Consider the following 11,072-nt stretch of genomic DNA (forward strand, 5'->3'; position numbering starts at 1 on the left):
AGGGCTGGGCTTTCCTCCAGAGACCAGAGAGGGTCAGCACCCACTGGCCACCCGCCTTGCTTGGGCTGCACACAGGGGCAGGGTGGGCAGGCTGGCAGTGCCACCCGGGGCCGGGGTTCTGGGATGAGGTCAGCATGTCCAGGTGACTGCCACTGTGGTGTCCACGGGGGCCACAGCCCCTGTCCACCCCGTGGTCCTCAGCCTCACCGCCACCCCAGCCGTGCTGCCCCCCCTCTGACCTTCAGTCCTCTGCCCTCCGTCCTTGGCCTCCAGCCCTGCCGTCTGCCGGGGCGGTCACTTGACCACAGTGAGGGATGGAGGGGGTCACGGAGAGCAGGTATCACTTGACCCACCGTGTGGCCTGGGACACTGTGGGGTAGGGGCGGAGACAAAGACACCTGAGAACCTGGGGTGGGGGGGCAGAGGGGCCTGGGCCGGGGGTCCTCAGTCTCCCCTGGGCCTGACCCAGGGCTGTTTGGTTCTGTGTTTCCGGGGGTGGAGGGGGGTGAAGACGCTCTGAGGGGGCCGTTCACTGGCCACTTGGCTCGATGGGACCTGAGGAGTGTGTTTTGACACGAGTGCCCTCAGCTGAGCCGGATTCCAGAGACTGGCGGAGGCAGCGGCTCTCCCCACGCCTGAAGGAACACGAGGATTCCCATTTTCCCCAGTGACAGCACATGTCGCCCTTACGGAAGTGGCAAGGATACAGAGAAGAAATCACCGTTTTTGCCACCAGGGGACCCTGTTCACCATTTGGTTTTCCGTCAGCCTGCTTTCCGGCATCCTCTTACCGACATCACACGGGCAGTTTCTCAGTCACCCGCCGCCCCTCCTGTGACCCTGGCACCCTCTTCTGGGCGCTCACAGTGCAGGATGTGGGTCTGCGGCAGCGGTGGTTTCACAGAGGTGCTCCTTCCTGGGCCTTGTTGACCGGGTGTCTGAGTGTCTCCCTGCGTTCAGGCCACCTCCACACGGTGGCCACATGGCCCTGCCAAGCCTGCCGCTTGCCCAGCCTCCTCCAAGGCTCCCACCGTCCTCCAAGGCTCCTACCATCCTCCAAGGCTCCCGCCCTCCTCGGGGCAAAGATCCCCCCCACCGTGACCACAGCCCACACACCACCCCGTGAACCACTGGCTCTCTGCCCCAGGCCCTTTGCACCAGTTGCTCCTCTGTCTCAACCTCCAGTCCACTCATTCAGTCAGTCTTGGTGGGCACCCCGGCCACCCACTCTAAGTGTCAGGCTCTATTTTATTTCCCTCCTCCACCCCCCACGCCCCACCAGGCCACGCTTTCCACGTCTCCATCCTGCCCTTTGCGCGCTCTGCCACTGGAGGGCGTGCACCTAGAGCTGACACTATCCTTCAGGCTTCCTGAGCCTGGAGCCCAGCAATCCGCAGGGAGAGGGTCCCGTTTCCCCATCACGGGCCCCCCATGGCCTGCTTGAAATCACTTTTCTGCCTGGCACGGTTAGATGGTTAGCTTCCCGGTCAGGCACATGCCCGGGTTGCAGGCTCGATCCCCAGTAGGGGGTGTGCAGGACCAATGATTCTCTCTCATCATTGATGTTTCTTCCTCTCCCTCTCTTCCTTCCTCTCTCTGAAATCAATAAAAACATTTTAAAAACTGACTTTTCTGCCATCACTGAAGCCATTAGGGAGTCCTGGGGCCCGCCCGGCCTGGAGCCCCTTGAGGTGTGTCCCCAGTAGTGCTGAGTCCGGCCCGAACTGGCTCAGCGCTTCCCCAGCCCCTGCTCTCTCAAGGGCACACCTGGCCATGGAAACTTGGGTGCTGTTTCAAAATTCAGGAGCTGGAGCATCGGTGGGGGCCCCACGGAGCAGAGACCACCAGGGGTCCCGTGTGTGTGGCCACACTGGGGCCACCGCCCACCCTCACGCAGGGTTTTGGGCTGAAGTGGGATTCTCAGTCCTTTCCTGCCCAGCTGGGGAGGAGGTCAGGGTGCTGGTCTTTAAAGCTCCAGGTGTTGCCAATTTTTAAAGGATCAAGAAGGCGAGATTTACACACCTGCCACGTGGGGTCACCCTTGGTCAGCCCGTCTGGGCTCCTGGGGTGGTGTGGGTGTGGCCAGGCTCACCCCAGCCAGGCATTACCGGTCACCCTTGGGCACTTTTGTTCCCCATTTCTCAAATGAGGAAGTGGGTTCCAGATATCCAGGCTCCCCGGGGTGGGGGTTGGGGGGAGGCCGATGGCCTGCCAGCTGGGCTCGGGGCAGGGAGTGGGTTTCTGATGACCATCCACATTCACACCTGTGTGCATCCTCATATCCCCTCATAATTGTTCAATTATGAAATGTCTAACACGTGCAAAAAGACCCGCCTCCCAGCTGAAGAAATCCCTACACTCTCAGCTGTCCAGACCGGGGCGGGGCGGGGAGCTGGCTCTGACTTCTCAGTTCCTCTCTGCGGGGTTACAGCAAGAGGAAGGGAGGGAGTGACCTGAATCTGTACACGCAAGGACTCAGCTGAGCCCGAGGGCAGCAGCTTGTGGTCGGAGTGGAGGAGGGAAGAGCACTGGCCCTCGGCGGCGCTCCAGGGCCTGTCCACCTGACTCTTCCCGAGGAGCCGCCCTGGGGAAGCCTCGCGGCTCCCGCACTCAGCACCTAGGCCAGCTTTGTGCTGCCTTCATCTTTGGAACAGGGACAAAGGTGTTTGTCACCGGGGATCGCTTTTGCTGACAGTCACTAAGCTCTAGTATTTTCCATGGTACCTAAGTCACCCAGGGGGAAGAGCCGAGGGGTCGGCCCTCACGGCCACTCCCTCCAAAGCCTGGGCACTTCTCTGAAGTAATCGCTGAACCAAAGTCCAAGTGCAGAGCGGGCGGAGCCTTCACTCTACAGGACGGAAGGGAAGGGACTGGCTTCCAATTTTGTCCTAAATTGGCCCCCGAGGCTAGGTTATCTCTAGGGTGAAATGGGAGAGGCACTGGCCAGCGTGACTCTCAGCTGCTTCCTAACTCAGGAGTCAGCTTCTTGGACCTCCACTGGAGCAGGACGTCTCCTTCTGGGGGGCTGGAGACCCAGGCCTGAGCCCCGCCTCCAACCCCGGCCGAGCCCCCTTGAAGCTGGCCTGGAGCAGGCTGGGGCTCAGCGAGGCCGCCTATGGGCTTGTCTGCACCCAGCAAGCCCGGGCCTGCATTTGGGGTGTGTTTGGGGTGCAGTGCTCCTAGTCCCTGGCCTCCAGGCACCTCATGCTCAGCACCTGCTCCCAGGTCCCTGCCAGGGACTTTCATCACCCGAGGCCGATTCCCCAAACTCCATCCTCTGTCTCCACCCAAAGCCCAGCCCTTGGGGAATGGCACGCAGGCCCTGGATGGAGGAGGGGGCCTGTGAGTCCTCCTCGGGCTGCCCACCCTCCCCACCTCCTTCCTGCAGCCTCTGGGCCCTCCCTGCCCTGCCTCAACGTACCCCTGGAGGCCACCCCCCTGGAGAGCACACGCAGCCTCCGCTCAGCGTAAGGCCCGGTGTGGGCCCTCCTGTTTCCACATGTGCACGTGTGTCCGTGCCTGTCTGGGACCCGGAGCAGAGGGCAGCCCCTGGTGGTACCACAGAGGCTGCAGGGAGGGCACAAGCTGCCCCCATCACCTCCTGGCTCCTGGGCTTCTCTCAGGGAGGCAGCCTGGTCTGGGGTGTGAAGCTGCCTGTGCCCGTCCTGACTCAAGCTCTGGGCCAAGCCCTCCCCAGCTATTTCCTGCCCCTCCCCCATCTCTGGGTGGATTTTTCCTCTCCCAACACAGGGAGCAACGGGTGCTGTTTGTAGCCCAGATCCCCACAACCAGAGGGTCTGGGCCCCCAACCAAGGCTTACACAGCCACCACCCACGCATGGAGGCCTGGTCCCCGCACTGAGGCCATTGGAGCCTTCCTGACCCTTGAGTCTCAAGGCTGGGCAAGCAGATCCTCTATCTCCAACCCTCTTAACAAGGCCCCGGGACCCAGTCCTGGGAGCCCTGCAGCTCTGACTGTGCTGTGGGGCCCCTGACAGCCGTCTGACTCAGTGTGTACGTGGGCCGTGTGACTCAGGCTGAAACCCTGCCGGAGGCTTGTGGTTCTGAGTCTGATGCTGCTTCTGCACCTTTGGGGGTGGGGGGTGGGCAATGAGACAGTGGAATCCAGGAACTGAACCAAGACTGGGGTGGCCCCCAGCCCCCCAACTCTGGGTGTGGAAGAAGCAGGGAAGCCTGGATGCCAGGACAGAGAAGCCCTTGCCCTTCCCCCAGCCAACCTCAGGGCCTGGGAGCATCCTGGCCACACGGACGCACTGCCCTGGAGCCCCCATCTCAGGGCCAGACGCTGCTTGCCTGGCACCTCCCTACGCATCCTCCAGGCAGGGCCCAGGGCAAACTCCTTCCAGGGGCCACAGACTCCATGAGGACTGGTGGGGCCCCATCCTGCAGGCCCAGCTCCCCAACACCCCAAGCAAAGCAGGGTGACCCATCCTGACCCATCGATTGCAGCAAGGGACCTAGGACCACCCACTGAGGGTGGCCAGCACCACAGCCCGATGGTTCCTACCCATCCTCATGGCCCTCGGGCAGAGTGGACCACCCAGGGGACACAAGTTCCTGTGAGCAGGGTCTCCCCCCGGACTTCAGGTCGGTGGACACAGGACACTGCCAGCCAGCCCAGGAGAGGGGGAACCGGCCCATGTTCACAGACACAATGACGACAAAACCCCTCAAGGCTCAAGGCAACCAGACCCAAGTCTTCACTTCCAAACTAAGCTGGTGGCACAGCCAGGAGCCAACGTGCAGCCCCGAGTCCCTGGCCTCCCTGACCTCCAGGCTCGTGAGTTCCGCACACTGCTGCCCACCCCCCACTCTTTGTACAAGATGTCCCTCAGCCTGCTGGACAGTGTGCGGCCACATCTGGTCTGGGCGAGGTCCGTGCGGGTTCAAGTTCAGGGTCTAGTTGACATTGGAGCCTCTCCCTGAGGCCTCTTGCTCACTGGGGCTCAATCCCTCGTCTGGTCAGCTCATTGATCCGCTGGTCCTTCAGCTTCACCAGGTGCTCCAGTCTGACCACCTTCATCTGCAAAACCTTCAGGGAGACACACATCTCTCGCCCCGCCCACCTGCCAGAGCCGGGCAGTTTCGGCCCGAGCTGAGCGTCCAGCCAGCCATGCTGCAAGGGGGACCCCCAGAAAGGCCCTGAAGGCACGGGAGGGGCAGCCTCCTCCCCCCTTGCCGCCGAGCGAGCGCAGGCCCGCCGTTAGGGCCGTGCAGTCACTGCGGATGGACGTGTGCCAGGTGTGCTTCTAAGAGTTCACAGTCAAGAGCATGTCCATGTGCAGATGACGTGTGGTAGAACTGTCCACTTGAACCCTATATGATTTTATTGACCCATGTAACCCACTGAAGTCAATTTTTTTAAAACCTGCTATCAAATCTTGCTTTATCAGGAAAAAAGGTTTCATGAAGAACGGAAGCCACCCCAGCCTCCTCCATCAGGACGGCCACGTCACCAGGCTCCCCTTCTTGGAAGCGCAGACCCACCGCACGCACAGGCAAGTGGGAGAGGGGGATCTGAAAACGCTCCTCTGCCCCCAGCACCCTGTGCAGAGTGAAGTCAGCAGCGGCCGGCCCACACTCCAGGGCTGAAGTCAATTTTTTAAAAACCTGCTATCAAATCTTGCTTTATCAGGAAAAAAGGTTTCATGAAGAACGGAAGCCACCCCAGCCTCCTCCATCAGGACGGCCACGTCACCAGGCTCCCCTTCTTGGAAGCGCAGACCCACCGCACGCACAGGCAAGTGGGAGAGGGGGATCTGAAAACGCTCCTCTGCCCCCAGCACCCTGTGCAGAGTGAAGTCAGCAGCGGCCGGCCCACACTCCGGCTGAGGACAGCCTGCTCCCGCGGGCCCAGGGTGGCGTGGGCCACCAAGTGCTGTCCACCTACCGTATCCTGGCCACACCCCTCCCCCAGGGCCCACTCCCCAGCAGCATGCAGTGAAGGGCAGGGGCGGCCCAAGGCTGCCCACTGTGCAGACTTCCTCCTTGGGCCCACACAGAAGGTGCCTGCCTGCCCCACATGCCCAGGCCCTCAGCTGCTGCCCCCATGGCCCTGGGCACCTGTCACCCCACCTGAAATACCCACTGAAACAGCCAGCGACATTCTGAATGGCACGTAGAGCCGCTTCCCCCTCTGGGTTGCATAAAGCACAAGGTTATAATCCCCTTTGTCAGCTCCTGCGTGGACCAGAGCCCCGGGCTATGTCAGACCTCGCTGAGGCAGTTGCTTCACATCTCATCACTTCCTCTCTGCTGTCCCTCAGCAAAGGCAGACCACACCGTGACATCACTTCCTGCATTCTCAAGAAAACAGCTCACCAAGGGGGAAGCATCCCTCATTTTGGAAAATCCTAAAATTACTAGGCCTACAAACTAGGCAAAACTAGATTTGAATTATTTATCCAAATTTGCTTCTTAATTGCCGGCCCTAGACAAACTAGTTAAAATTTTTTCTCAGATTCCCAAGATGGGGGATATATGTTCTAAATTATTTTAGCAAGTTATTGCTCTACAGTCCATCACATAAATGGTCCTAAATTCCTGTGAAAAAGTGAAAATGAGTTATTAGGCTTGGAGGAGGGGAGAAACTGGGCACAGGAACACTTGCTGAGGTAGGTTACAAATAAAATACTTTGGAGAGAGATCAACCAAGGACTTGTATGCATGCATATAAGCATAAGCGATGGGTGTGGACAACAGGGGGTGAGGGTGAGGGCAGGATTGGGGGGATGAGAGGACATTGGGGGGATAAGGACACATTTGTAATACCTTAACCAATAAAGGGAAAATAAATTTAAAAAAAAGAAAATTGTAAAAAAAAATAAAATACTTAAAAAAAAAAAAAAAGAAAAAAGAAAAAGAAAACAGCTCACCAAGCCCAGGAGCCCCACCGGGGAACCACCCTGTCATCACAATTCCTGCCGGCCCCTTGGACTCTGAGCAGACGGTGTGGCCTGCACCCCTCCCCCACCCCCACTGTCTCAGGCCCGAAGCTGCGACCTGTGCCCTCATAGGGTGGTCATTCTCTGGCAGCACGGGCCTGAGCACTTCCGGAACTCAGGACCACTGCAGACCCTTGGTGCTCTCAGAACCAGGCCTGCACCCTCAGGACCCGGCCTGCACCTTGAGGACTGTCTTCTGCTCCCTGACTTGGCCCTGGGCCCGCTGTCCATCACATCCGGGCGGTGACGCCTGTAACTGTCTGCAGCCCCCGGAATGTGGGCCCTGGGGCTTGGTATCTGAGGAGGCTAGATGGTGAGTTCTTGGGGAGGGGGCACTAGATTCCTCTATGCTTCAGGATGTGTTTTGAATATTCCATAGTAAAAAATAATCAAGCCCTGGCCAATGTGGCTCAGTGGGTTGGAACCTCTCCCTGTACATCAAAAGGTGGTGAATTTGATTATTGGTCAAGACACATACCCTGGTCCGGGTGTGCAGGAGGCAGCCACCAATGTTTCTCTCATATCAATGTTTCTCTCTCTCCCATCCTCTCTCTAAAATCAGCTGAAAAATTTGTATTAAAAAAAAAACTAAATGTGGGTTCTCCCTGGTTAGAGACCCTGCTTGCCCCACCCATTGCCATACCCCCCACTATGGGTCTGAGCTGCACAGAAGGGAAAGCAGTGCCTCCCCATAACGCCCACAACCAATTCCTCTACTTCCTGGGTGGTGGGCATGGAGGGCCACCCCAGTCACCATACCTGGACGGTCTCCTGCAGAATGGCCAGCGCCTGCTCCTTTTCCTCCAGCAGCTGCTGCACCCCAGTGTTCAGGTGCTTCCGGGGCCCACCGGCGGGGTCCCAACTGAAAGGCAAACACCTGGCCTTTAACCCTGGCAGGAAAGGGTGGCTGGGGTGCAATGGCAGAGGGTTCAAGAGATGGAGCCCACCCTCTGCACGCATAGTGTCCCGTCTTCTCTGTCCTCTGACTCTGAAGGGTCTTCACGCCGGAAGGCACTGGGGAGCTCGGCAGGCCTTCGAGACAAGTAGACATGACTCAGGTCCCCGGATAAGAGAGGCGCCTCGCCAGCAGCAGCACACGGGGTGAGGGCGAGCCCACACAGAGAGTGCCATGTGGGCCTGGGGTGCAGCCTGGATGCCTCCATTTGGAGATGTGCCCATTGAACAATAGCTGCCCTGCATGGCCCCTGGACAGAAGCCGTGGGCCCCCACTCAGGATGGCGTCAGGGCCCCTCTCAGGCCCCTCAGAGCGAGCAGCTGCCCTCCTGGAGGCCACCAGCCCCACTGGGCCCTGTGTCACCTGAGGACACCCGCCCTCCCTTGCAGGTGTGTGAACTCGAGGGCACCACACGCCTGTCTCGATGGCGCTGCCCGTTTCCCACACACATCGGGGGTCTGGGTACTACCAGCGTGGGGGGTGGTCGCGAGCCCCAGCCACAGTCCATCAGCATCCGCACTGCAGACTCCTGGATCCTGCAACAATTTCAGAGGTTGGGCCGTGAGAGGCAGCCCAGCAGGGCTCACACCAGACCTCGTAGCCAACTGGCCTCCCTGCATGTCCCAGCCACAGAGGGAGGGGCACGGGAGGGGGTATGGCCGGTGCGGGCCTGGGGACGAGCATTGTGAAAAGGGAGTTTCACCGTCCCAGATCGGCCAGGGGACCAGGGGCTTCAGGACCACTTATTTCTTGCTTTCAGTTTCTCACTGGCAGACGGCAGGTTCAAAGGCGGTACGTACAAATGCACCGATGAGCAAGCCTGTGCTGGGTGGGTCCTCGCGGACAGCGCCGTCCATCACCTTTTCCTTCAGCGCGCACAGGATGGGCTCGATGGCCCCGGGCGTGTTGGCCACCACCTTTCGGATATCCCCCTCTGAGACACAGAAACGCAGCTTGTGAAAGACTTTCCTGTGAAGGAAGGGGGGTGTGGCCCTCAGAGCAGTGCGCCCTGGCTTCTCGGAGGGGACGCGGGGGCTAGGGCTCCTCCTGGCCCTGCACCTGCAGAGGCCTGTGGCCAGCTCGTTCCCAGCCGCCCCACGAATACTGGGTGCCCTGTGCGCTCAGGCCTGGGCCCCATCTCCCTGATGGGGATCTCCGGGACACTGCACGGTAGAAGTCACCTTCCTGCTTGAGTCACCCTCTGCTCTGAGGAAGTCCGAGGTTCACCTCCAATGCCCAGGACCTGGCTTCTCACCACCGCTGCAGCACACATCTGCCTGCAGCTGCCACCTCCCCTCCCAGCCTCCGAAACAGGCCTGGACCCTGCAGTGCCTCTCAGCCCCAGGCTGGGAGCAGGGCCCCCGGCACAGTCTCCAGGGACCCTTGGTGGCTCCGAATACGAGAACCCTCCCCATCCGGCTCCAACCCCTCGGGTTACCACAAGGACTCTGCCCCCTGCCCCCACTGCAACCCCCTCCGCACCCACAGGCCGCCTCACATCGCTGTTCTGTCATTTGCTCAGGGGCCCATCCTCCATTGCACTCATCACACCTGACACATCTCCTTTATGTGTCTTCCCTCTAGACCAGCGATGGCAAACCTTTTGAGCTCGGCATGTCAGCATTTTGAAAAACCCTAACTTAACTCTGGTGCCGTGTCACATATAGAGATTTTTTGATATTTGCAACCATAGTAAAACAAAGATTTATATTTTTGATATTTATTTTATATATTTAAATGCCATTTAACAAAGAAAAATCAACCAAAAAAATGAGTTGGTTGACACGCGTGTCATAGGTTCGCCATCACTGCTCTAGACTCAGCCCCATGAAGGCAGAGGTCGTGTCTGCAGTGCCTGGAGCAAAGCCCTGCACCCTGAATTATTGTTGAGTGAGAGGTATGGTCAGCATAGGCTGGACACACGGTCCGAGGGCAGGACCAATACCCTAGTGAGTGAGTCTCAAGCTGACCAGTGCTGTCCTCTTGGTGGGGAACCCCCAGGAGCCCCAGGTTGATGGTGAAATTCTGATAGACAGGCACACGGATACTGGCATGGTGTCAGGGAAACCCATAGCAAGGAAACAGCCTGAGAACTTGTCCTGGAGACCAGGAAGGGTGGGGAGAGGGAGTCCCCCCCCCCCCCCCCCCCCCGCCAGCGCGGACTGGGGGCTCCAACAAGAAAAGGCAGGAGGCGGAGAGCCTGCCTGTTGAGGGTGCTCCAGTTGCTGAGCTTCTGGTCCGTGTTGCAGGTGGGCACGTAGTTGTGCAGGTCCACGAGCCGGGGGTGGTAATGCTTCACAATCTCCGCCAGCATCACTGGGGGTGGGGTGGGGGTGGGGGGCGCAAGGTGAGCCTGGCCCGCCCAGCTAGGAACCCCTATTTACTTCCATCCTCAGTCTCCGTGGCCCCGAGGTGGATGAGGACAGAGAGTGGAGTCCTGGGGGAGCGATCACTGGGACCAAGGTGTGGGTGCTCCAGGGGGAGGGGTGTGGAAACCGGGTTCAGAGGTGCTGGAGGGAACCCCGAGTTTGCACCACCCGCCCCAGGGAATGCCAGACGGAGGAGGGGAACTGCCGAGTAACGGGGCTGAATGCACAACGCGGCCCCTCTCCGCTGCCACCCTCCTCCTCCTCCCGGGGCGTCAGGGCCCCATCTTGCCCGCGTCCTGCGCATCCCTTTAGGGGCGCCCCTCACACCCTGTTCTGGGGTCTTCAGCACTTTGCAGGGAGCCCGGGGAGCTGGGACACTTCGGGAGACACTGGCCCCAACCGGGCCATCGCGTCTGGCCGGCCACATCCCGCTCCGCCTCGGGCCCGTGCCTCCCTCACCGCCGTCGCTGAAGTCCCGGGCCAGGTGGCGCTTGGGACGGCTGAGCGGCAGTCGGTCCAGCCAGGCGTACAGGCCGCGGAGCGCGAGGGGAGACGGCGGCGGCGGGGCCGGGGAGCTCGGTCTGGCGGCGCCCAGCATGGCTGCGGGACTGATTGTTGGCCGTTGCTAGGAGACGGCGCCGGAAGGGGCGGGTTGTTGGGCCGTTGCGGGGAGACAGGGGGCGGGGCCCGAAGGGCGGGAGTTTTGTAGGTGCGGGTGGAGTTCAGTGGTTGGGCTGGGGCTTAGGGTCTTGCCCGCACGTCCCTGCGTCAGTGCGCCCAGACC

General features: G+C 60.2%; 1 protein-coding gene across 1 annotated transcript; it reads right to left on the bottom strand.

The window, feature by feature from the left end:
- Positions 1-4,699: 4,699 nt before the first annotated feature.
- Positions 4,700-10,897, bottom strand: LOC102257870 (sperm flagellar protein 1-like). Its single transcript, XM_014550585.1, has 7 exons — positions 10,616-10,897; positions 10,124-10,235; positions 8,720-8,888; positions 8,389-8,455; positions 7,912-7,996; positions 7,724-7,826; positions 4,700-5,052 (listed from the first exon to the last, which is right to left on the bottom strand). The coding sequence occupies exons 1-7, from the start codon at positions 10,884-10,886 to the stop codon at positions 4,957-4,959; spliced, it is 903 nt and encodes a 300-aa protein (XP_014406071.1). The 5' UTR covers positions 10,887-10,897; the 3' UTR covers positions 4,700-4,956.
- Between the last annotated feature and the right edge of the window lie 175 nt (positions 10,898-11,072).

The sequence above is a fragment of the Myotis brandtii genome, unplaced genomic scaffold (assembly GCF_000412655.1).
Source record: "Myotis brandtii unplaced genomic scaffold, ASM41265v1 scaffold604, whole genome shotgun sequence".
Lineage (NCBI taxonomy): Eukaryota > Metazoa > Chordata > Mammalia > Chiroptera > Vespertilionidae > Myotis > Myotis brandtii.

Bases quoted from the DNA above. Each gene is read 5' to 3' on its own strand.
- LOC102257870 (XM_014550585.1), bottom strand. From the start codon at position 10,886: ATGCTGGGCGCCGCCAGACCGAGCTCCCCGGCCCCGCCGCCGCCGTCT. The intron at 10,236-10,615 runs GTGTGAGGGGCG...CCCCACCCCCAG, and splicing joins GCTGAAGACCCCAGAACAGG to TGATGCTGGCGGAGATTGTG. The intron at 8,456-8,719 runs GTACGTACCGCC...AAATTGTTGCAG, and splicing joins GCTTGCTCATCGGTGCATTT to GATCCAGGAGTCTGCAGTGC.